General features: G+C 36.8%; 1 protein-coding gene across 3 annotated transcripts in view; it reads right to left on the bottom strand.

Annotated features, from left to right (window-relative positions):
* The window catches only part of LOC110378159 (uncharacterized), a 72,847-nt gene that overhangs the window by 8,805 nt on the left and 36,073 nt on the right, over positions 1 to 27,969 (bottom strand). For all 3 annotated transcript variants that reach the window (XM_021337297.3, XM_021337298.3, XM_021337299.3), the window contains exons 3-6: positions 19,527 to 19,691; positions 2,539 to 2,726; positions 727 to 905; positions 131 to 272 (exon numbers count right to left, since the gene is read on the bottom strand). In XM_021337297.3, the coding sequence (XP_021192972.3) occupies positions 131 to 272; positions 727 to 905; positions 2,539 to 2,726; positions 19,527 to 19,691 (674 nt within the window). The remainder of the gene's footprint in view (positions 1 to 130; positions 273 to 726; positions 906 to 2,538; positions 2,727 to 19,526; positions 19,692 to 27,969) is intronic.

Genomic DNA, 27,969 nt, shown 5'->3' with positions numbered 1-27,969 from the left:
GTGCATAGTACGATAGCCTCTATTACGTAACGAAAATTCGGTAGTCAGCGTTTTTTAAGCTAACAGTAAACTGCACAACAATGTGGTAGGTGCACTAGCGGTTTTTTTTAAGTGGGAGTTTAGTGCTCACCCCGTACTGCACGTCGTAAACGGGCAGCGGCCGGTCGAGGTCCGGCAGGCGCAGGTCGCGCCGGTCGGGCTCCGGGCTGGCCTCGCGCCGCCCGCGCCCCTCCGACGACGACGTCGTCGCACTGCTTGTCGTCTGAGACAGCCTGCACACCAAATACTAAAGGTCAATACCAATTTCCGGCTATCTACATCTAACATTTCCAACCATAGATTGTATTTAAATGCTGCAGATCGAAATCAGCGATATGCCACACACAAGACACGTTCAAAGCGGGTTCGTCAGCGAACGTCCGATTTTAAGATACAATGAGATGGGAACTTGGATAACATGATGTAGTTTCTGACGTTCGTGTCTCGTCGCCTGTACAGTATACACTTATGTCTAATCTCCAGGTACGTGTACCGAGGTTTGTTTGTTGTCCTTAATGACACGAGCTATTGTACGATAACATTCATGCACAGAAATCTGTGAGTCCTCGTACCGTGTTTGGTTTATTTATCATGCACGAAATGAATGACCTTAGAGCGTGGGATGATCGAGGGGACAAATTATGCGAGCGTGACGTGTTATGGTTGCTCAGTGTAATGAGTGTTTACCTGGCATGCATAGGGTGACAGTTGAGGGGGTCTAGCGGCGGGAGGTGGGGCGGGTGAGGGGTGCGGGCCGGCGGCGTCGGCGGCTCCGGCGGCGTGACGCTGTCGACCACGTCTGTCGGCGGCCGGCACACGCGCAGCTCCACCCGCGCCGCGGCCGTCCGGAGCACCTCGAGGGCTTCCTAGTATTAAACAGATGGATTAAATTTAGCTGGATGAGAAGTCCATTGACCTCTGCCACGTAATTCAACAGAATCGACTCAATTTGACATCTGACCTTCGTAGTCTCATTTTCATTCGGTTGTTCGTACTGTACCTACTTCGAATTGTTCAAGTTGTATCGGATTCACAAAATGATAAAAGCGAAAGCTTTCAATGTTCCAATCTGATGAATGTTTAATTGTTAGCAAAACTTTCCTCTGTTTCCATTTAAAATTATAACACTTAAGCCAAATACTCTGGTTGTATTTTAAATACTCCCTGAATTTTGAATTCCAAATTCGTATCTGGCTGTTACAAAATCGCGTAAATATCAAGAGCATTTTCAAAGTTTGAGAGACGGGCTATCCGGAAGCTTTGCGCTGTAGATTGTAGGTCTACCTTCTAGCAATAGTAGTTACAGAATACCGATTTTTACGACTGCTTTTGCTTGTCAACGTGAGACCAAAAGGAACCTCTACATGTGGATTAGCATTCTGCCTAGTCTTGTAGGTAGTTACAGTTATATTGCTGTATGCATGTACGAGACAGATTAGCAATTAGTGCCGTAGAAAATGTGTTGTACGTGTTTCCCGGTATTTACCTACATACAATATTAGAAAATTTTGTTTTTTCAGCTACTTTACCACCTTTTCTTAAGTAGTCACTCACAAACTGTACAATACCACGTGAAGAACTATGAATAGATTTCTTGGGTTAAGTAAATGTTAATGTTTTCAGTCTGAGGTTTTGTTAAGCCCAATGAGTCTCGAGTCTGCGACTGAGAAAGTACCCACAAGTTGCGAGGCAATACCGACCAGAATAACTCGGTAACGGTGCGCACCCCGCTGCGACCGATAAAGGGAACTCAAAGGGAATTAATAGAATTTCCCAACGAAACTGAGTTAATGGCCCATTTATTTATTGTAGGTATTGAATCCGGTTTGCTCGCGGAATCGCTTTGATACGCGCGTGATTTGGCTACATTGTAATTTTCTCGGATTATTTCAATTCCGCCCAAAACGACAAATGCTTTACAAATGAGACTATTTTTCATCGCCTAGTGTAGCAAGTCTAATATAATTTGGTATAACTTTGTGGCAAACATTTTACAGTTTATTACATTTGAACCCGAGGCCTCGGCGCGGACCGTGTTGGAGTTTTCATAAAAGTTTTTACGTTTATAACCCAGCCTCCGGAGCGAGGGAAGTGCTGCGACAACAAATGGCATTTTTAACATGACTTACTGTTTATTTTTGTAAGCACGAGACCGTGTTTTACGTTTGTACCTTCATAACAGCTATGCAAGCAGTGCTTTGTAAAGGGCAGAGCAGTACACTTAAATTTCATAGGCTCTGTGTAATGAATATAAAATGTTGGCCGTGCATTCGCAAGTAACGTCGGTAAAGGTAGCAGTGCTAAAGATAAGAAAAAATGCGCAATATGCTAACATAATTTCGGGAAATTTATTGGTGCTCAGACTTTACCTGCCAAAGATAAAGAAGAAAAATATTTTTGTGCGGAACAAACTTTCAGGGTCGATTGCACTTGAATAATGAGAGCGCTTTAGTATTTTATTGCTTTCTATTAATTCTGTGCTTTAGTGTAGGTACTTACGTAGGTGCTGAGTCCGGCTAGGGGTACTCCGTTGGCGGAAAGGAGTAGGTCCTTGGGGGCCAGGCGCCCGGTCCTCCACGCGGGCTGAGGGGGGTACAGTCTTCGGATCCTCACCAGGCCACCGCCACCGCACACTGACATGCCCAGACCGCGGCCATCTTTTTCTACTACTACAGTGAAGCAGTTTTCTGTTGGACAAAGCATAACAAACATTACATTTTTGCTGTTTGTAGATAGATGGCTTCTAGACTCTGTTATAGTTGTGGTAACGTTTAGCCAACGAATGATAATTTTATGCCTAGCAGTTTCAGCATTGGAATATGGCTTCCAGTACTATAAAACTGTAAACTTAATCATGACTAATAAATTGATTCAAAGTTGTATCATGACTATCGAAAGAACGTACGCAAATAGACAAAAGTACATTTATGTTATCGGAGCTATCACTAAAATAGATCGTTTCATCTCTCTATCTATTCATAAAGGAAAGTGGTGGGTTGTCAAAGTCTCTGTTTATGTAGGGAGCGGGATGTCGAGACGTGCTCGTTCCATCACTGGCAGTAAACTCGAGATCCGAATTCCGTTACGAGCCGTTTTACAGCTTATTTACACTTAGGAGCTGACGCTGCAGCCGAGGTATGCGAGAATAGTGGTACACAAACAGTGAGGGGATTACGATAAAATCCCAGGGCTTCATAATAATGGAGTCAGGAAGAGATTAATTTTACTACATCCTTGATGGTAGTGTCTTTAGATCAGAGATAATAGTTTTTGGTCCGAAGAGTTCGGTACATAGACTTTCCGAAACAAAAATATAAATGTAGTTTTCGTACTTCGGACTACACTTGATTAACGGAACTGTGAAAAATAAACAGCCTTTATTTAGAACGAGGCCCGTACTTACATACCAGGATTTATATATGAAATTAATATTTGTTTTGGACCGAATAAGTGCCCATTTTGTAAGGACCGCTTATGTGGACCCGAAAGCGCCCAGGTGTTTTCATTATACACAAAGCAAACGAAAGTAAGTACGGCTTGTTTGGGTACAAACATTATTTATTCAGTACTTTTGGACGTATGTGAGTCCAAATTAAGCCTATATTTGGAATGTAAATTATGGAACATTTCAAACATTTGGCAATATTCCGCACCCCAATAATTGATATAGATACCTCAATATTGCAAATGAAAGGTGGACAAGTGTCGATCCACGGTCAATTTAAGTCCCTTTTAGGTCCAAAATGGACGTTAGAGGGTGTCTGACATGAATTATGCATTAAGGGAGGCCATAGCAACCATTTGGACGCGGGATTATTTCATTTATTCTGTTTGGTGATCAGGTGCCAATGCTGTTTCCATTTGAATGCTTTAGAGAAGTTAAGAGATTTTCTGTACTTAAAAAAAATAAGGTTTCTAAAGTGTTTTATATATAAAAGTCGTATGCTGCTTCAGTAATTCAAACATAACTTCGATATCGCTGATCTCAAAAGCGTCAAATATTGTCATGTCTTTGCTTTTATTTTTCTACTGCTTTAAAAAATACAACCATGATTGGAAAAAACCGATGAACCATACATGGATCGCCAAATAAACATCAAGGAAAAGGGTCGCCATTCCAATTTATCTTTTAGAAAACGAAATCAAAGCTTTGGCCGTAAATAGAACTGTTTGTCGGTTTGAAGCTCATTCTGAACTGCAGTTAACACCTGCTAGGTGTCACATCTGACGTGATTTGTTTAACATTCCAATATTATCTATGTGCTCAGATTAAATACTCCATTTAAGTTGGTATTGGCTGCTACGATGGTTCCAATGGTTCGCCTGACGTGTGTAGCCGCAACTTTTGTTCCCTGTTAAAGGAGTTAAATTTTGCCAATGAATCTGCATCAACGAGCAATGCCTGTTATTTGTCCAAGCATGGGTCTAAAGATTAACTATTTAGGAGTCTGCAAATTTTACTAATGCTCTTAGTCGCAAAGGTTATCCCTATGGGAACATAATTAGTATGGGTCAACTACCACAAGTAATTGTATTTCCTGTACACGAGTAGGATTCCTGGAACTTGAATAATTTCCATATATTCGCCGAAAATGCCTTACCACTGACCTGGTACTGAGAATCGGCTGGTAGTACAAAACCTCGATGACGTCATCAGGTCTGACACGGTAATCAAAATCAATAATATCGTTGCATTCCTGTCCCTAGAGCCGGTCTTGCTACATAGTTTCGTGAATCTATAAGCCTAGTATAAGATAGGTAAGAGCGTAGGTACATATTGTTATATCTGGGGTAGCCGATGAGGTGTGAATTTACTAAAAATAGATCGAATCTTTTGAAATACATTTTATTTACGAAAAGTTATCAAAGTACAGTTGTAATGACCGTCCGGAGTGAGCAATAGCTTGAAATTTAGCTCTTTAGACAAGTAGCAAAACAATGATCAAGTCATCGACGTAAAGCCTGCAATAGTCAACAGCCACTCAACGGACGACAGAAATAACTGCAACCACTTGACTCCATAGCACACAATACAACGACTGCAAACAGTTGAGGCCCGCTCAAGTACAAATAGAATTCTAGTATCGATACCGATATGACGTCAACGAAGTAAAACCAATCATGTTTCTCCGAAATCCATTTCGCTGGCGGCTCCGAATGCTATCGTGAAATACAATACCACGTTGAGGGGAACGGTAACCATGTTGGCAAATTGGCGATTGTCTACAAATGCCCTAAATGGCTATAGACCAGGACTGGCTGGTTAGATCTAGATGCTATTTACTGACAGAGCCAAATTATGTGCCAATCATGCAATTTCTTGGCATTTTATGAATTATTTTGTAATAATTGGTCGTCGAGATAGACAGGATCACAGCAGTAAAAGACCATTAAGCTTGCCCAGCTATAGACGGTAAGCTGACCATCATCTCCAAAGGTACTTATAGAACTGACCGAAATAGCTCTGTATCAGTTTGAAAGGACAACAGCTGAGTGCACTAGTTGTCCATAGTTCCGATATTGGCAAAGTTCTACGGTCACGAACTTTCTCGATGGCCTGTATTTAACGATACTAGTAATGGCACCCGCGTAATGCTATTGTCGCACTATTATTTTGGATTGCTAAATCAAAACAGAGATTCTTCAACTCAGGAATTACTTGTGTACGATATTGATAGAATTGTTTTAAGTTTAGTTTATTTTTTTCATTGTTAAGTTAGTATTTACTTTTTTACGCTCTTAACATAATGAAGTTATGTTATTTGCATGGTATCTTTTATAACTACTACAATCTAGCTTATCAAGCAATTGACCGAAGTAAACAAAGATAAAGGTATATGCTTAGTCAGAATCAATTAGATCAAAATTGGTAATACAATAGACAAGCAACACTAACCATGATTTCCGTATTACAATAATAATTTGGTCGTTAATTTAAGCACGTGCTTGTTTACCAACTAATTACTTAACTATTTAATCCATACTTGGTTCTACGTACCACTTGATTAACATTGTTACCTGAAAATCTTCATTCTAATTTCAACCTAGGTATCTTAACTTTATGGTGTATTTTCGACTGACGCACTTCAGAGGAGTATATGGCACGTATTTGGCTCTCCGTCTTGGAAATTCTAAGCTCTTCTTAGTTAATTATACTTACAGCTTAGATGCATTTGAATAATTATTATTCAGTGATTTACCTGCAGCGCAGTGAAGGCGAAGCCTGTGATATTATACGGTAATAGCTTAGAATAACTGCCTTAGTTTGCAGTAATAGTATGGAAGATTATTATAGTATTACATTTGTATGTAGAGAATATTACAATAATAACAGCAATGTAAGTAAATTACCTGGAATTTAATAAAATTGAGCAGCAAATGCAGCCACATTTTTCCTGGGAAATACTCGTATATTTTACCCACAGAACGGCTGTACTTTTTTTTTACAAAATGACTGAAATAAATTAAAAAGCACATAGCTCCGTAATTATAAATAGCTGTTGGTAATATTTGCGGGACTGAAACTTTATGCTGGGGTAAAGTGAAACACTTCAAAGCTCATTGACAGACAGACAGCGGAAGCTTTCGACATTTTTATTAAAACTTGAGGACATACTTAATGAAGTTTGTTTAGAGGACATTTTATTTATTTCGTTTTTATTAACAGCTGGATAAAGGAGAGTGTTTCAACAGGCCTAATGAAAAATCTGAAAATATTGACGGAAAATCTAAATATAGATTTCTGAGAAAAGTTAATATTTCTCAATAATGGTACTTGAAAAACACAGGAAGAAATTAGTTTATTTGCCAATATAAGCTTGACTAATTAAAATAATTTCAGGGTTGTGTCCAGGCCATGTTATTTGTTCAGGTAAATGATAGACTTGCAACTACCGACTTGGACAGTTGCAGTGTAATTGCATGTCACATAGAAACATTCATGCATGGATAAAGATAAACACAAACAGGCAATTTCCAAGAATTGCAGTCCGCTGGACCCGCCGCATAATCAGGATGATAGAAGTTTTCTAGCAAAAGATTAATATTTATCAGTATATATTTTTTTGTATTAAAACCCAACACCTAAGTTTAGAGTTGTACGATTGAGCGAATATAATTAACCTAGCCCCGAAGTTCATAAATAAACTTATTAAATTATATTAAATTTTCAGCCATTACCGTTTACGCTAAAGTTAAGTGAAACGTAAAGCTGATTAGGGTAGTTCTCTTTTACAAATACATTAACTTGTATTTTGTGGGCAGCCGCGCACTTTATCAGGACCCGAGGGTAGGTACTATGTTTACCTACATAAATAACATTAACGAAAGTTATGTACTTTGAAAACTTAGTTGAAACACTAATGATGTAATATCTACAAGAACAAAGTTGTTTTGACATAATTCTCGTCTAGTTGAAAACAATGGGGAGCCTGGTTGTACCGAGAGTTCATTTTTGGAACATTCGTAAAGTTTTGGGCTCTTGTTTATTGTGAAGTAAATGAGTTCAGACGACTCTGTGGGCGTTTTGAGGAAGTATTTGCTTTTGTTACATAGTTGATTTTTGGGTAACAAGTTAAATAGTTACTTTAATCAATTACTCTTTAAAAATGTAGCGTCGAGAAATCTGCTCATTGAGTTCTATTTCAGAGAGTTCGACACAGATTGAGACGACCCCATGTGAGAATCGTATTAAATAAAAATATTATCCAGCTTTTTAACAATCAACCTATAAAATTTTCCTCCAAAAGAGCGCTAATAGAACAGATTTCTAAGCTTCACAAGCTTATATAGGCGGTCTTAATTATCGCTTGTCATCCTATGTCGGAACGTCGCTTTGCAACAATAATCTGCAATAATCTGAGCAGATCCGGGTCTGACCAGACAATGGTGATATTGGGACACGCACGAGTCACGACTCGGACCCGGCGGTTTATTACTTGCCCGCTACAAATGTTGCGAACAGATAAATAAACGACTAGTTATTTGGCACATTGTTGTATTTACATTTGCGATGCTGTTGCCCTGGTATGTTACTTTTTTTTGGCTCGAGAGAAGAATTGACGAACTGTATTTCTTCAACCCTCTTTGCAACTGTTTTCGTGGTATCATGCTGACTTTTACATATTATAGAAAATAATGAATCTTTGTAGATAATGTTCAAATCAAACTTCAGGTTGCTTCGTTACTTTAGATTCTTTATTGTATTAAGTTAAAAGTTGATTGTAAGTGTACCTACGTATTCAAGTTAATACTGAGTACCTTCCAACATTTAGGTAACTGAATGTTATCGTTGTTTCTTGTTTGTGACTGTTAGACACAATTTATATTATAATGAAAATACCTTCTCGAGTTTAGTTTGCGTTGAATGATGTTATTAAGTGAATTCCAGAATTGTAACAACATCAAGTAAATATTGGTATATATAATTACCGTATAAGCCATAACTGTTAGAAAACAAAGTCGTAAAAAGTAATGAAATCGCTCTATTTGAATATTTCTCCTCTTTTACCATTAGCGTATTGTCTAAACTATGTTTTTACATTATCTTAAATTAGATATACGACGAGACGTAGACGACGACTACGGAACTGTACCAGGTAAGTAGAAAATCGAAGTGTTTATTTTGCATTTTATAGCCCGTAAGTTGTACAGAAAGCGGGGGCGGTCAGAATTTACCTAGAGTGTAACTTCTTGAATTCATTCTCAAAGCTTCCGATGAAAATGAGAGCTTGCAGCCTCCGTATACAACACGGCTTATTTGATATCTTGTACGTGTTCCAAATAGGCATTCATTTCATTCGATACTTGCAGCGGTAGCTTAATAAATACGAGAAAATTCTTCCAATAAGTAATTGTAGGGAAATGTTCTTTGGAACGAATGTGGATAACTGCTTTACGGATATGTTTTCCTGGTACCGGAGTTAGCTTTGTAAAGAAATATTACATGGTTCACATAGCGATTGCTCGTTCACCTATTGCGTGTTCTGGATCACCGGCCGCGGTGACCCTCGCGATGCACGCCACACCTACCAGGGCTCCATAAAAACGAAATAACTCGTTTAATGGCCGATCTTTTATTCAAAACAGATTTGAAATGGAAATATGATAAGATATTAAAGCTACGCGTGACTGCTTTCTAATGTAAGTACAATGTAACAATCACTTTTGAATTTATAGTTTTAATTAGATTGTCCTAAGTGATCTTTGCGGTAGCTTTACAAAAGCATTTTCAAACAAAGGTTTATCTGTTACGCTACGTGCTTTCAAGTCCGGAGCCGCAGTATCCGATTCGTTTTCCCTTTCTATCACGTTGAGACAATAAAACACGCCTGGAAGTGGGTATTCGGAATGCAAAACGTTTACCGCGCCGCGCCGCGGTTGAATCGGAACTGTTCTAGCTCTTTGTAGAGTAATGTGACTAAGTAATTAGTACGACAGAACTTCGTTTGGATTCCAGAAATTCAGTGGGAAATTAAGTTGGTTTATGCAGAACGAAGAAAATAGGTGAGTTATAAGTCGGCCATATAAATTCAATAGTGCAGTTGAATTAAACTTGCACAACTAAATTGAAATATGAATATGACACATTTGAATTGCACCAGAGTAAACCACAAGAATTTAGCACTAAACCAATAAAGCTCGATGATAAAACGTGAGCAATCGTTCCCTATTCCTAACGCACGTTAATCTAGCGACCACGGCGATGTCAGTAAGTTTTAAGCGCAGGACATTTCGCACGCCGAGATGGCCTAATAACTCTGGCACGAGTGACGCGTGGAATTCAGACGTGACGTCATTGCTGCCCATGAATAAAATGGAGTGGCGTCAGGCGCTTAAAGCTGGGGTAACGTGTACGAAATGTAGGCGTGGAAGGATTTTCATTAGATTACTTCGCTTCAAGAGAATTCCTGAGCCAATTGCGGACTTTTATTGGCTAAGGATTTTTGATGGTTTTATCCATTTCATGTTGTAAAAGTAAAAGAATAAGAAAGATTGTGTAGTCATTCGGAGCTTTAGGTGTTGTGTAAAAAGATAAACTTTTATTTCAGTGTTGAACCGGCTAATAGCGGAGGTGCTTAAACTGTGTTATTTCGAGAAACAAAATAATTATCTATCATTCTAGAATACTCATTCAAATTAACTCAAATATAAACGAATACGAAATAATATTCTCTCGATACACTTCCCTGCCACAAAACCTATTAGATCAAGTTCATCTAAAACAGCCAGCGAGTGCACATAAATATTCATGTCTGACTGAATTTCGCTTTTATACCAACGTGCTGCGAACCTTTTCAATCAACAATTTCAATTTAGTTCAGTTCGATTGAACGCACATGTTTTTTTATTATGTCACACTTGGAGAGGCGACCGACCAACCTGGGATACGATATGATGCAGAATAACTTTCAATGTACCTACAAAATATCGATTGGCAATGTAACTCAATTGATATTGAAGAGAGATTAGACACCAGCTATAAATTTTCAGAAACCGGTGGCGAGTCTACTTAAGTATTAGTAGATAGTATACTCAGATGGATTCAGTCAGATTTCAGCTCACCAAACCCTGTAACGAGTCATCATACTGACATAACACGTAAACTGTCTAGATTGACATCAGAGGAGATTGCCTTACACCGTCTCCTTGAATTAATAACATAAGTAGCCGTAGTTTGAGCACGATGGTACCTTGATTACCATCTACAGTATACCTACCTGTGTACAAGCTCGGGATAATTAAAGTTTATGAAGTGGCGGGAGTATCCTATTTAATTTTGCTTCTAGCTGGCATAATGAGCAAGTATTCGAGCCTCCTTGCTTTAATAGACCTGATGTATGAAAGCTTCGAGTTGACGTTAAGGCATCAGACTTGAAAATGCATGTAAAAATATGGCATACGGAATTATTATATTCTGTGCCGAATATTTACTTTATTTGCTGATATTATTTCATGAATTTAACATATTTTGCCCGAAGGTGTTTCTGATTCTTAATTCGATGTATGTCATGTACATTTTTCTTTTCTGTATTCTTAAAGTTTAACGTTGTTTCAGTAAAATCACGTTGAAAGCAGTTGGAAATTCCTACTAAACCATCATGCGAAGAAAACGAATAAGAGCACAAAGCGTGTTCATTTCCCCCGAGGTCTTGCGTCACTGTTTGTAAGCAGAAAGTGGCATAGACCTAGCTGACACTATTATTCTTTCAATCTTGTACCAGCTAACGCACGTCACAAGGCCTTGTTTTACTTTTCTATGGAAATCCAATTAAAATTTCAATATGCTCTGGAGCGGTAAGCAAATAGGTTTGACCTGTTGAGGAAATGCCATTGTTGTGGGGTCGGTAGGTACGTACCCACTGTGTTCACGTTTGCTCACAATGCTTGGTTAATTTTATGATTGCATGCAGCTTTTTTAAGTTGTGTGTTTAGGACCGCAGAAGTTGTACAGTGGTTTAGAAGTGGGTACCTACTGTTTTTGGAATTGGATTGTGCCTGGAGCGTCATCCACTTTGTTTGAGTATTATAATAACACTATAAACGTAGCACTTATTAAAATTGAAATTTCAAACATCGTGCGTTGAATGCTTTTTGAGATTATTTCTGCATCCTGACACAATGAGCTTTTCGTTTAAACTTCAAATATAGCTTTGTTACAGTGAACTTTGAAAGGATTTACATAAAAAGTACCTAGCTTATTAGTAAAAGGAGCATCAAATGCAAGTGTTAATAATAGACGGCAGCAAAAATCTGCCTCATTTTAAACATGCTACAATGTACTGAAAATGGTTGAATTTCTTTCTACACTTATTTGCATTTTACCTCGCTGTTTCCGCTGCCCGCTTTATTACAATCTTCTGTCTAACAGATAATGCTGTACTTACTATCTAAAAATACATAGCAGCCTAAGGTAAAAATTTAATATAAAAATATTAAGTTTCCTCTCGCGAATTATATTCTAGATGAGGTTTTTAATAAAGTTTTATTAAAATAAAGGTAATTTTCTTCCGTGGTGATGAAAGATTATATTAGAACCGACAATACGGCGTTATTGATTGCTGAACAAAGGAATTTGACGTAGGTATATAACAGTTGAGTTGCGATGTCTCTTGCCAAGTTATCTGTGTGAATGGGAGGAAGGAAACATCAAAGTCGATGATGCGATCGCGATTACGTACCTACATTATTCACTGTATGTTTGTTTCATAAAAAACTCAATTTTTATTTGCTATAACACTCCTTATTTGAAATCAAATGGAATATTTTGTCTATAATAGTTGAAAGATACAGTAGGTACTTACTTTAAATATTAACCTGGAAACAAGAGTATAACAATAGCATTTAACAATATTTTTCGCCATGTTTGCGTCTTAAATTAATTGTTTCTCATGAATTGAATCATAAAATATAGAACCGTAAATACTATTGACAATATTCCAATTTCTTCAGAATCTAGTTATTATCATAGTCGATATTTATTTACAGTCCCAGTGACAGTCCATAAGTAATTCTCATACAAATAACATATGAACATTATTTACTTCTATTACAATATGGCCCGCTTACTGAAACAACAATGCAAAACCGTGTAAGAACTTACAATGTAAGTAATTTGGTACCGTACCGTCGGAATGGAGCCAACGAAGGAAAAACACGGAATGTAAGATAACAAAGTGCTCGTTTTTATATTGATTTGCCAATGAAAAACTGTGGCAGTTGCATGTCGACCGCGCGTATTGCTGGAAGCGGGGCAAATGGAAATTGGAAGGAAATAGTGTTCGTAAGTAATGGAATGGCCCGAATAGCTAAGTCGCAGGAAATGTTGTCCTCGTATGTGCTATTAAGTAGGGTTGTTCTTGGATTTACTTCATTTGATGCTTGATTGTCTTGAGGATTTTATTTATGTTGCTGCTCGGTTCAACAAGAGAGTACGAACTTATTGTCCACTAAAATAGAAAAAATAACTCGCCATGTTAATAAAGAGTTCTTGGAAAACAAATTTGGCACATTTAAGATACTCATAGGAATAAACAAAGGCGACTTCATCAATTGTTACTTAACAATTTACTCGATTGTATATGGTAGGTATTAACAACGATCGCTTTCACATCAAAAAACTTGCTGGTCATATAAAATAAAATGCCCCTAATACATCACAAACTAAGATTAAAACGCGCCAGTATGTCACGGAATAATGGCGACAAATGTATTAAATCGAGAGTCATAAACTATCTTCTACACACGGTAATTATACTTTAACGGCTGGCTCTGAAGTGAAATCGTTATCGGCCAAACTTTATAGCACATCCCTGTGTGAATTGGATAAAATTTATATCGGGAATGTGAGCGAATTTCAGAGTACCTACCGTACCGTGCCGTTCGTACTGTGACGAGGGTTTGATCCCTTTATATCAGCCAAACTCATAATGAACTTATTTTGTTCATAATATGGCAGTTTAATTGTCTATCGGAGCTGCTAAAACCTTAATGAAACAATGAGAATGTTTTTTGATAATTGCTTTAACTTGAAAGCGGATGGGAGTTTTACTACGGAGTCATATTTCCCCAGAAATAATATAATCTCTCAAATGATTTGGAGCAAATATTGCTATTTTTTCCGTATCGAATTGTATTTTGTTTCAGCAACATTCATTTTACGTTAATGTCACGTTTGTTATACAATGAGTATTTTATTAGAAAGTATTTGAAATGTCACGGGACTTTGACCTTTCGGGAGAGGTTTTTTCGTTAAACAAACCGAAGAGAAATGCGTAAAAGGTAGTGTAGGTACTAAAGTTGGTGAATAAAGTATTCAAGTACGTAGTAAAATGGCTCCGGGGTGACAAATATACGGAACCACTGAAGGATATCCTTTTTCAGGTTACAGCGAAATGTAAAGGAAAGTCTTATAATACTAATGCAAAGAAGTGGTACTTGCTGGATTTCATATAAGAATTTCGCATTTGTTGAAGAAAATTCATATTTTGAATTTGAGAAAATTTTGCGGTTCCTAGAATGTAGTACCTACTTATATAATAATATATACAAAGAATATAAAATTGACACATTTTCAAACATACATGTAAGGTCGAAGTTAGTGCCATGAAATTCAGACTATAAAACTTTTAATGGTTGTCTAACAGCATTCCACCTTTACATAACCATCAAACCAGTGCGAACAAGTCACGAAGATATGACTCATAAAATAGAAGACATCAAATTGATATACCTAGTACTTTTACTGCTTCATCTAAAGTATGTACGCGCTAGTGGTACAAGTTAGATTCTTCTACAAAAGACTCGCTAGAGGTTACAAAACGAAGGCGCTAAATCAGTGTTCTCTAGTTGACGCCATTAATTACAACTTACAACCATTCGATGTTTAATCAAGAAAGTGTAAGCGAACTAGTCGCCTACGACGCAAAAAGACAAAATCCCAACAACGCTCAACAAATAAAAAGAAATGAGAATCCTGTTCCTGCAGTTTGTGCTCGAGGCACGAACACGGTGGAAAGAAAATTTGAAAATAACCTCCATGAACAAAGAGAGGTAGAATTACGAGTAAGTCTATGCAAATAGGACTTGCGTCACGAACAAGTGGCTATTGAGTGGAGTGCTGACCGACGCAGATAGTGGGCCCTATTGAAACTAAGCGAACAATTCAATTACATTCGATTTCGTGGAGGCTGAACTTCGCCGCGGCATTTTTCTATTCGGCGGCGACGCTGCAAATGATACGAGCGACTGGCGGCCAGGGGAGCTCTATACCGTGCATACAAATTGAACACGTAAATGAGATAACACCCTGTTTACACGAAGGTGGGACCGTGTTACAATAAAACCGGGTAATGGGAACTCCTGATACGGCAAATTGTTTTCGCAACGGAAAATGTTTGAGAGCGTTTCCTATCTCGGGTATTCTGGCTGTTGTTTTAAATATGTAATGTCAAAGATGCTTTCAATTTACTTCTGGTGTATAAAGCGTGACCTTTGTAGGTAGCTGTTGTAACATTATAAGGTCGGTTCTCGGCCACAGAGCAGTTAGATAAGGTTTCAGTAATTCAATAGCAATAATCATTAGACTTCTACAATTAATACCCTGTAGTTTGAAATACAAGTACTTATGTAGTTTAAACCTGAGCCTAAGCGGCGTAGTCATGTTACGTTGCTAATCGACTCTAATTATAAACGAGTATCGATCGTTTAAACGCATCGAGAGGATCAAGTTAATTAAAAACCCACCCTTACTAATGGATTCGAGCCACGTTTTCAAGCAATATCCTCTTAATACAACATCGGACATTTCGATGTTATTCCATTTTGTTGATATTGCCAATATTCTCCAGGGAAATTGAATTACTGACGCTGCGGAGCAGTCAATTTCTTTGTTTTTATCGAGTGCTAGTTGTGTCTGTCTTTGCCAATGCTGAGTAAATCCTTTGACAATCGTGTCGAAGCTAATAAGTGGGCTTTGTTGCAATTTAGCAAAGAGCAGCTAGCTATATCATTTCACTTAAGAGTGCTCAAAATGTCTAACAGCTAACGTAGAGGATAAAAAACTCAAAGTGTATAAAATTAAATTCTGCTTTCGGCACGGGATGGTTCCAGTGGCTTTGCAGGCGTGGAATTAATACACCAGTTCGGCCTCGAAAAATCCCTAAGCGGTGTTCAAAACCGTGGCAAAATTCACCCTGTATTTTTCAGGATTAGCATAGGTATAGATAGCAATAATGGGCGCGAACTTTTTGTATATTCAGAAAATTTCTTAACTGTATTTTTCTCAAGGGTTTTTCTTTATTAAAATAATTTTAACTGTCAGCTCACCCTAACTTCATAAAGTTCTTTTCGGGCTTCTTCTAACAAAAGACATAAAAAGACTTTCGAAGCGCATTCTAGAGGTAGATGGTCTTTCACATTTACTGTAATTTACTTCTAAGTACTTGCATACCTACTTTTAAATATACCGAAAAATGAAAAAAATAAAATTAACCCTTTGTGCATCAATTTATAGCTATCGATATGGGCTTATTTACCTCATATTACTTAACAACTCTAAGACCTACGTACAAGCTACCCAGTTACATCAGTAGTTCGGTTACACATACTACCGAATCAATCAACCATTACTAAAAGGCAAAACACAGTCATTTAACAGTGTTACATGACAATACAATTAACGATTTACACCAGTCAATATGTTCGTGTCATTAACTGAATAATTGTCGTTTGCAATTAACATCGGCGTTATGCCATCTCATTATTGATAGGTGAAATTACAAATGGCCGCCGAAATTGACGGTTGTTTTAAAACGTCAATGGCCGCGGGGAATTTGTGTGTGTAATGCATTGGTTAGTTTTAACTGTATAATTAGTTAGCTTGTTATTCCGCTCTATAAATGTATCGGAAAATATTAACAATTCTACATGTTCCTACTCGTATGCATGTGGGCGTTGTCGAAAATATATACTGAGGCAAAAACTGAAGATAATTTCAATTTTTCCTTGAAGGGAAATATGAGAAATATGACGTGAAAATTAGATTTTATGTATACGCTAAATTGATACCTTTGTTGGTATACCGTTGCCACGTGTAAAACTACCAATCCATTATTTAGTTTTAGATTAGTTTTTGTTAGTCGCAAAACAAAGTTGTTGATTCATTACCACAAATTAATTGTTACACTCACGTTACCTTTGCAGGGAAAAGTTACTGGTTACAATTAAGTATGTTTTTTATGGGTCTTCGAAGTAATCTTTATTTTAATACTCCATTAATCTTCATACAAACACATTTTTCTGAATTAATCCTTTACCCATCATTCGAATCTTCGTAAGGTCTCATTGAAAAGTTGTAAATATCAGGACAGTTCCGTACACAACACGAAGCCAATTACTCACAAGTTGTTTCCGAACTTATCCGGGCACAAATTTGGAAGGATTCGGCCCTGATAAGGGACAAAGGCGAGATTTCGGACGAAATTAAATTTTCCAAAAAGTTTACCAATATTGAATTAGTTTTTCTTCTTATTTCGTTCGCTGTTTCTTGGTATGGTATTACAAGTTGTTTTGGTTTTCGAAAGGCATCCTCAAAAGTGCGATAAAGTTATAACAATGTTGGTTGTTTCAATTCGAATTTGCGTTCTTTGGAATTGATACCGAGATTGTTGTCGGAGTTCTCGTTATTTATATATTGCTATTTATAAAGTGGAATTTTTATGTTTTGTTGCGTATTTGTTTCCGATTAACAATCTTCTAGATTTATAAATATACACAATTAGGCAGTATTACTTAGGCTAGTTCGCATTTTAAACAGAGCTTGCACTTGCAAAGAACTCAAAACATTTTCAATAAGCAACTATCTGTATATTGAAAAAGTGACCTTGAAGTAACTTATCACAATTCACAGAATGTGCGTGTATAGGAAACCAACTTTCTCCCCCCTGGGAATAAGTTTCAATGTTAGGGTAAAATTATATACCAACTATTCCGAGAATAGAAATTAATAGGCATGTATCAATCGATCATTATCCCACGAGTTCTAAGAGGCAAGGGAAATGGGAAACTATGGCGAACATACTGAACTAGAAACCGAACAACATATTGCTCTTCGTAATACGTATATTGATGTAGATAAAGCCGTATTCTGCCAGAGAGCAGATGAAACCGCAGAGCTTGTATGAACGTGAGCCACTGAAGTAGAACAGAACGCGCGTCTGGGGAAGCACTTATGTTACCCATATGAATTGCACTAGATCTTTAAGTTAGATTCTAAAGTTCTTAGCAGCTGTTGGTAAAGTATTTAGCGATGGCTTGTCTTGTGTGCTAGTTCGAAGTTAGTGATCGATTTCATATTAAAAGCCGGAGTAATATTTTGGAACTTTCCGTATATGGAAATTAGTGACATTTTAGATTTTATAGAATTATCTAAAGGAGTCAAAAAAGGGGAATGATTACAAGAGAAATATTAGTACATAAGAATGTCTTTAACTAACATAAAAACAAACTTGATTACTTTGGTAAAAGAAAAACCTAGACCATGCGAACACAAACCATATTGCTCATAACATATTCATATTAATTTATTACCGTTCCGAGATTGGATTTGTTTTGTTTGACAAACGACACATCGAATCTGTCATGTACAGCATTGACAGTGAATATGTCATAAATATAATATGGCGGACGCGAATCAATTCGTATTCAAATGTAGAAATATGTTATGAAAAATTCCTGCCGATTCTGCTTTTTTCTGTAGGTCCTACTATTATTTTTTACCAAAATTCTATGGATAGTTTTATTTCAAATCCTATATTTTAGTATTCACAAATTGTTGCACAATGAAAATCAAATCAGCCCCTTAGGTACTTGACTCGGGCATCAAACTCACAACTTCATAATCTAAGTTCGCATAAAATATAAACAGTCTTCAAAGAAAGTACGTTTTTAAAGCGCTTCTGAATCTGATTAAAGATAAGTTCCATCTTCATCTTTTCCCAAGTGGGTCGTAAGATGTGACAAGGGTTATATTGGATGACTAGGAAACAGCAGAGATGGAGATAAAAACAAAGATGAATCAAAATGATGAATAATTGCACGTCAAAATACAGAAGCATTTTCAAGCCAAACAAATAAAGAATGATTGAATATTCAGAAAGTATATTTGTTTATTTATTTTAGTTTGATTGACAGTATAATTAAGACAGGGTATTCACACTTATTGTTCTACTTTTAATTCCTGTTACTGCAATTTTTGTTCTTTCATACACTTCCAATGATTTACATGTCCACAAGCAATTTAAAGTGGTATTTTCCGTATCCGAGCAGCACAATGTGCGTGCTCAAATAGCAACGACCTCTCGCGTGTGTCAAAGGCAAACATTCAAGTTGTTTTGAATGGTGTTGCTAAGGTTCTTACTCCGGCCAACTTATATTAATCCTGGGGACAAAAGCCTTGCAAATGTGCCTCCATACGTAAAGCCTCACCTAGATTAAAAATTATGCTTCCTTTGACAGTTTAATGGGTGTTATTGCGTTCGGGATTGGACATCAACTGATACAAACGTGGCTTAATTAATGGGTAACTGATTAACGCGCGGTGCTCACCTATACTTCAATTTGGGTCATTCAATACGGTTGATCAAACGTGCTTTAACGTAATTATTTAAATCACTCAATGTATTGTAATTAATTTTGATAATATTTTGAATAAATCAGAGCTAATGAAATGAAATGTTTATTAAGCTTACTAATTCACGGATGTTTATTATTTCATAGATATTGATTTACGGACTGCTGCTTTGCATATGTGTACGTTAAAATTATCATGATTCCTTTATTTTACGAGCACATTTCATCTTGTAGGAAAATGCACGATTAATATACGATTTTAGACAGTAATTGGCAAATTCCAATTGACTTTACTCTAAAGTACACTTAGCCGTCTTATTCAGGAATAATAATAATAACATAAAGTTAGTAAATCTTACCATCATTGATGAAGGGGTAGATAGCTCTCAGTTCCGCCTCATAGGCCTCCAGCGATACAGCCGGAGCTATGGGAGGCACGTAGTCGTCTTCTGGTGACCGCTCTGATCCGTAGCCCTGGTCGAACCCGGGGTCTTGGAGCTTCCACACTGGCTCGGCGTCAGAACCTGTGGAGGAAAAAAGGATAAATGTTGATGAAAAGGAAACTTTTGAAGTTTCTGTAGGTTGGGTTTTAGTGGAAAAACTTTTCACCGGTAAAATATAGACCCGAAATCGGCTGTGGAACTGTATTGCTAAGGTTACTAATACTTGTTTAAGTAAAAAGCATATGAATAACTTCAGTATAGACAAACAGTAGCCGTAAAGAACAATTGCATAATACTTTTACTGCTCACTTAAAAATCTTTATATTTTTTTCTAAAGATCAACACAAAGCTTACGTACTTAAAGCATGTTCGATACTGACGCCTTTCTTGTTACGCGCCGAGAGAAAACTCGGAGCCAGTCAGTGCAATTCGACCTCTACGTAGCAGTTACAAGTAAAATCGATTCAACTTGAAAGCGTAACGTATCCTTCATGCAAGTGAATACACGATTCTACAATGTATGTGTACATAGACACCGGTTCTTTGTTACGCTTCTAATATTCCCACAAAATCACGAAACCATTGATATTTATCCCCGGGGCATTTTGCGGCTTATGGTGAACGTATTATAAATACATATTATGTGTAATGTATGTATGCGACTCCCGGGAATATCTTTTGGCAAACAGTAAGAATTTGTACTCTTTGTTATTTCTAGATTATCGAAAAAACGGCTGTATTTCAAGGGGGTAAGGTATAATATGAGATTGACATCTGCTTGCGGATACCCAGAGCGTAAAGTAGCGATGTTTCATGTAATATGTAAAGAAATTCACATAATTTTCTTTTGTTTCTCTGACTGTTGATTGGCGTTTATTTTACTACGTTTTAATAACAAATACCGCTGGTTATCTTTTGTTTTCGGGGTCATTCAGTTGTTACTTCCCTTTTGTAAATAATATTAATGGTTGGTTGGGTAAACCGGGCGCCCGTACTTTGTAACAAAGTGTCCTAGCGCATGACTATCAAAAACCGATCAATAATGTCAGAATAACAGGAACATTTTAGAGCCAGACAAACATAAAACGAAGCTTCGTATGGTAAATAAGGTATGTTTAGTTTCAAGCATAATCTTACGTGGAAATGTATTATGTATGAAGAAGGAACGGTTGGTAAAATATCGCTTGCGTGCTTCGGATTAGTTAGGCGGCTCTGAATATGGTGGCCGTAACGTTGATTTACGTTATTCACCCGAATAGCAACGTAGCACTGTAACCTACACCACTTATTTAAGTAACAGTATGTTAATAGGTTCTGTGGTTATTTATCAGTGAAATGCCAGGGCCATAATCACATCGAAATGTATTGTTCATGGGAAACGAATCAACTTTATCCATGGACATATTGTACATGCGATTCTGTCGTTAGAAGAGAACTTTCGTGCTTTTTTTGTTCTACATAAGTTGGTATCAATTTTCTTTATGCATAAAGGTTGTGACTGCATTGAAGATATTAAATAAATAAAATTATATTAAAAGATTTAAAATTAAAAACATAAAATATTCCTAAAAGATTGTTTGCAAAGCGTAATCTACAAATTGTTTTTGCTTTATAACCTCTACTGAGGTTCATGATATCGATTCACATGTTCAGAGTTCAAGGGCATTGCTGCTGCATTCGAAATACGCATTCTTGAAAGTCACCTTGTAACTTGCACTGTTACTCATCCTTTAGAAAGTAAACAAGCTTTGTAAATAAAACTTTTAACGATACAATAGGTACACTTCGCGCCACGTAACTTTGCAAATCTGAAGTTAGCCATTTACTCGTATAGATATTATTGAGAAGTGAAGTTGGCTACTATTGATTTCACAATAGCAAATATCGTGAAAACACTTTACGTATATGTGATACTTTTGAAATGGCTGACTTTAGAATTGCAAAGTTACGTGGCGCAGACTATAATACACATAGTTATGAAAAGTAAGCCGCTATGTATATAGGTATTACACAGAAAAACTGAGTTATTATAAATGACTCCTGAAAATATAAAAGCTAAATAATATATTTCAATAATAAATCAGGGTGTATTTTATGCCTCTTTAGCATAGTATGCTAAGTTAGTGTACGGAACTGAATGCGAAATTATGTAAACAAAAAACATCCGAATTCATTTTTAATTCATGTTTCGGTGGTTCATTTTGTTGGTTGGGATTGTTGAAAGCTGTCTGTTTTATAAACATTCTAATTGTTGAACTTGAAGTGAAGTAACTACACTATCATAAAGCAATAATACTACGTATGTAACGATGGATTGGAAAGACTTGGGTTTGGATTTATAAAAAAAAAGTATTTTAATTGCATTTTTATAAAAGGATTTTGATTAAACTTTACAGTAATGTAGCTTATGTACATGACGATATTATATTATAGGCCATTTATTATCTGACTATAAGAACGAATTCTCACAAAAATGCGAGGAGGTAGGTAGTAAATATTTCAAACATTTGTTGTTGTTTTGTTTGAATTTATATTGCAAGTTATAAAATATTAAAAGGTTCGCTAAAAAGTAACCACTCCAATATGAAAAACGGATAATCAAAAATATATCGAACTTACATATGATTAATGCATTCAAACGAATATGATTTTGAAATACATAAAACTTGATTCCCCGAAATTTCAGTTTTCATTTCGTAATTGGCATTGGACATGGATTTATCGGGCTATATTTTTTGCTAGAATTATTTATTGACAAGGTTAACTGAATTATTTTATACCAAAATAAACCTATGTAGTATGCCGTTTGAAGGTTTTCATAGAGCTGATTTTTTTGTAGTTTTATTTATCGTGCATTCACGTAGGCAAAAGTAGTGTTATATAAAGAAATACATAGATTAATGGATTCTTAATCGTTTTGCAGACGTCTTTAGAGGGCTCATTAATCACACCGCTTTAATAGAACTTTTATAAAATAAGATTCTAATAGTATAGATACCTATTATAATAAAATACCCACGCTAAAAACTTAACACAAAACTATGTGTAACATAGTGTGGTACGATATACTCATGTTCAAAACATACTACCATAAAGGTACTCAAAATCATATACCTGTTCAACCTTGGCTGCAAAACAGCACTTTTTGAACGACAAAAGGCAGCCCCCAAAAAGCACATGCTTCACCACTTCTTATGTGTTTCATTAAAAAACATTTCATTATTCTAATTTAGGTATATTTATAACCAATCTCCAAATTAAGTTACAGGGATAGGTACTCAGTTACAAACATTAGTCGTGCGCACGCGGTGAGACAGTCAAAGAAATGACTTGAAAAAGCCAGAATACTTGTCTCAGTTTGGCCAACATTTTCGCATTTGTTTCTGTGATGTCCAGTGACCAGAGTACTCTGTTAGACGAGATAGGGTGGTGAAACCACGAAGCCACGTGTTATTTCGGCACTGGCTTAATGGCTAGTGCAGGATAGTGTTTTGTTGCTTTGACTGGCTTTTTGAGGACTGTTTTGTAAACTACAGGTCCTGTGTGCTATGTCACTGGTTATGTACTTGGTCATATGTACCTATATTTAACGTAATAAAAAAACTCTAACAAAGAAACTGTCTTTATAATATGGCAGCTTACACTTAACTTGCTTTTAGATCTATCAAAAGAAATCACTCATCCATTTTCATCAATCTTTCAACAATTTTCACAACTCTATAGCAGTTGCACTGTGCACTTTAATCTCAATGGATTGCGCAATTCTTATTTTTATTTCCAATCGAAATATGGACGAGAGTAAACTGCTCAGTCTTTGTGTGGGTTTTGATCAAACATAAAGCAAAACCATTTTATACAGAAGCTTTGAATATGCTCATCGCAGAGCAAGGAACAATATCATAGATAAGTAAATGAGGGTCAAGTTTCCAGTTCTAAAGCTAGAGTTCTATTGAGTTTCACGACCCTAGTTTCCCCCAATGTTCCTAGTTTTACCCTAATGTACCTACATTTGGCTGTAAACCTTCCTCAGTGAATAGTTAGTGGACTGTGTGTATGACTCATGCATAATCATGATTACAACACTGGTTGGTTTGTCTGGTTTTACTCGCATCCTGCAATAAAATATCGGTCTTGTTTGCTTTTTGGAGATAAAATTTAGGACTAAAATTATGATAGGCTTATTTTGATAGAAATTGTAGTGCGGTATGGCACAAAAAAGGACACATTATTTTTGTGACATAAGTAAACAACCGATAGACTGTTTAGCATTAAAAGACGTTAGAATAGAAGTAGTACCCACTAGCCGTTAGGTTGGCCATTTTCCTCAATGAAAAAAATACTCGTGTCAGACAGTGTAATAAACTGAAAAATTCTGAAAATAAACACTGGTAAAATACTGCAACATTTATTTATATTTACACTGAAAATATTAATTCAATTTCGAACAGATGACCTTTAAACCTTCGCTTCGGCTGTGATCGGCATCTCTCGGAAATAGCTAACCTAATTCAGTCTAGGTCCAAATGTCGCAAACCTAAATTGATTCCAGTCCGTACTATTTTTAGTCTAATTTGTTTGTGTTTCGGATGGCACGTTAAACTGTAGGTCCCGGCTGTCATTGAACATCCTTGACAGTCGTTACGAGTAGTCAGAAGCCAGTAAGTCTGACATCAGTCTAACCAAGAGGTATTGGGTTGCCCGGGTAACTGGGTTGAGGAGGTCAGATAGGCAGTCGCTTCTTGTAAAGCACTGGTACTCAGGTGAATCCGGTTAGACTGGAAGCCGACCCCAACATAGTTGGGAAAAAGGCTCGGAGGTTGACTATTTTTAGTCTAATTATAGTTTATTTTCGTACAAGGAATATGTCGTTAGAAACACGCCCTCATCAGTGACGCGTGTCGATTATGTAATGTTTGGGAATATCCTACATACACATAGATAATTTTCTCCTTTTCATAGAAAAACATAAGTCATCTTTATTGGGTTTCTTTACCCTATAAATAGTACCACTGCGTGTTATTTTCGTACGGTATCTAGTATGGGTAATATTGAATAGGTATTTCTAGCTGGACTCTTTTTCAACTCGTGTCAACGGTGTTATGAGGCGTAAAAGGTTGAGTAATAAAAGCCACCTATTTAGTCTATATTTACTGAATAAATAAAGCTTTCAGTTAAAATTAATTGTATGTCAGTTTTAAGCTAATTTAATTAAAAAGTCGCTCACGCTATCGTTTTATGCATTAGTACAAACAGTCGTGTCGTGCCTACTGATTTTTATAAAAAAGTATTTCCATTTTAAACCGAATTATAATAAAAAGTCCGAAGTTTTATTCATTTCCATTTCATATAGAACGAACTGGACATAAAAATACACTTTCTAAATTGGTATCATGCGTTATAAAACTCATAATGGCTGGCCCAACACTCATAAAGGCCATCATTTTGGCAGCAAAAAATGGTTCAAAGCTTTAGCATCATCCGCTGCCATATTTCACATTTCATATTTAGCTGCTTACTCCAATAGAACGTAATCGACGACCCTCGAACGTAAGATGCGTCGGCTTATCGTAACGGCGCCGCTTTCGACTTGATTTATTGTGTTTACACCTGCACCTTATTGGTTCCTATTACGGCCGGCTACACAACAACTACTCGTGATTGGCGCTTGTTTTCATCCGGAATGTTTCAAGATAGTTATTGGCTTTTTATGAGTGCTGTATCCTTTCATCATAATTTATATATTGTTTCTTATTCATAGCTTATGCTTTTACGCTAACATAAGTAGGTTACAATTCACACACCAATAGCAACAACCACAGTATTGGTGTAATTTAATTTAACAATATTACTCTAGCTGTATTCACCAACAGTAAACTCAGCAATACTGTTACAAAGATAATTACGATCCCGAACGATAATCAAACTAACATCGATTAGAAACTAACAGCGAAGCAATAATGAAGAAACCTAGGTCCGTATAGAGAAACTTATCTAATTAGAACAACAGCAGCGATTGTTCAAGACTGGGAGCCGTTTTATTACACCTTATAGCCATAGACAGAGATATACAATAATACCACCTCTTCACAGCAGTTGAGTACATATAACGAGTAATAATAAGACACTAGGTTTGTTTAATATTTAATAGGTAAACAAAAGTTGTGGAAGTTATATTCAATAGGCTAGGGAATAAAGGCTTTGGTCCCAAATCTCGGGACGTGATAAGAGTGACAATACAATGTCGTGACGCCTCTCTGTCTGGCTTTGAGCTAGGCGAAACTTCCCGAATAATTGCTTCTGAAGATACAGACGTATGTTCGGCGTTTTATCTTTAAAAGTCAGAATAAGTAACAAATGTATTTTTTTGTAACTTAGATACAAATTGTAAAGACATACTAGTACAACACCTTGAAGATTCTTTTGAGAAATAAATCATTCGTTACGTTCAGATTACTTGAGTATATCCAGCTATACTTGTAAAATCATAACCACAGTACTTTTTAATCAAAGCTTCAATCTACCGTCGGTCTCCCAAGAAAATTTAGTTAGAACATTAATTCGAGTGTTGTCGCATGACGTAAAAGGCAAGTCAGAGGCGAACCTTTGAAAGGCTCAGATTAAAGTGCTCAAAGGTAGTGAAAAGCGGCGCCTACAGCCTCCGTACTTTACGTACGTGGGAAAAAACAATTTTCTTTTGAACACAAGTTTTGTCAACTAAAATTATATTAGAACAAGTTTCACGGCGAAACTTCATGTTGCTCGTTTGTTTTATGAAGGGAAAATGCATGTTGGGTGGAATTAGGTGGTAAAGGAATTAGGTGAGATAGGTATCGTAGTTTCGTATGTTTTCCTCAAGGCAGCTTTGGGATGTCGGGGATGGCCCCTCTGTGGCAGTTATAGTCCCATAGGTCACTGGCACTGGCCAATGCTTGTTACACTTTTGTTTTTCGTAAATGAAAGCCGAGTAAATAAGTTCCAGTTTATTTATTCGTTTACTGTAAGCAACTGAGATTCTAAAGATAGTTTTCCCTTTATAAATAGTAAGCTTATTTCAACATGAATTTTCAAGAAACAAAAGATACTGCAAAAAGAGTAACTCCGTACCTGCCTTAATAAAGACTGCATTTTATAAAATAGCAATTTATTACAGGAATACAGCACCTTAACAAGTAAAAATAAGAACGAGAAACATTATGAGAAATACGAGAAGAGTTTTATTTGCAGTCGGAAATAGAAAATCTATTGCGTTTCGTTTGCACGGTAAATGGTACTTTCAAGTTGCGGAAACCATGCTGAGCGCCTTACTCGCTATAACTTTAATGGAAGTATAAAGCAAAACGTCGTAAAAGTTTCAATAACAATTAACAATGAAGACATTAGGAGGAAAATATGACGTCACATGATATATAACCCGCTATTAACGAGTATTTCTCGAATAAACCACGCACTCTGCGGCGAACCACTAATGACATATTTTAATGGGAGTCTATTAATCATTCTCGATGGGAATCGTATAGAAAGGAGTTTGTTTAGCGGCCGTTTAAGTAAGCTGTTATCGCGAGGGTTGGCCTCAGGTGTGCGGATCCACGGGATAATGTATTCCTTCGACACCCCGCCGCGCAATTCCTCACATTTTTCCCTCTATGGAAAACTCGATAACTTTACCTCTTTCGATGACTGATGGAGAATTTATACAAATCCCTCGTCGTTTTGCTATACTTTGCTCTATTATTATCTTTTCAGGTACTTCACATAACTATAGCAAGAGGTACCTACGCACAGTATCCTTCGAACTCATTCTTGCTTTAAATTAAACTCGACATAGCAGCAGCCAATTGCACAACACCTACGTATACACCATCGTTAAACTTTATGCGGGAGTCGAGCGAGCATCAGCAATTTCGATGCTCATACCAGACTATAAAGGAAGGAACTCATCACTCTCGCAGTTTCCAATGACCTTTTGCTCAAGACTAACTTTTTTATAAACGTATCAATCATGTTTCAGCACGAGCACCGTCTTCCGTTTAGCATATTAATCTCATTTTTATACTTCATGCCAAGGTGAAACTGGTAAAAGTTTTAACAATACTGTAGCCATTAGCCATATATCAACGTCGAGCGAAGAGTCTGATTCGGACGCGGGCAAATTGGGATTAATAACGGTCTTACTACGAAAGAATTCCCCCCACATTTTCTTTTACTGATTAGGTGGCAAGACAAATCGGTTCGGATAGTGCGAAAACACGGAATGTTTTCAACTCGCCTTTTGTTTCTGAAGGATAGCCGCGCCCCAGGGCTGCCACTCAAATGATTTGTCCGTAAAAATAATTACGGACTCCGAAAACAAATACGACCA

The sequence above is a fragment of the Helicoverpa armigera genome, chromosome 13 (assembly GCF_030705265.1).
Source record: "Helicoverpa armigera isolate CAAS_96S chromosome 13, ASM3070526v1, whole genome shotgun sequence".
NCBI lineage: Eukaryota > Metazoa > Arthropoda > Insecta > Lepidoptera > Noctuidae > Helicoverpa > Helicoverpa armigera.
Note: the sequence above shows the minus strand (reverse complement) of the source record. Positions and strands in the feature narration are given on the sequence as shown.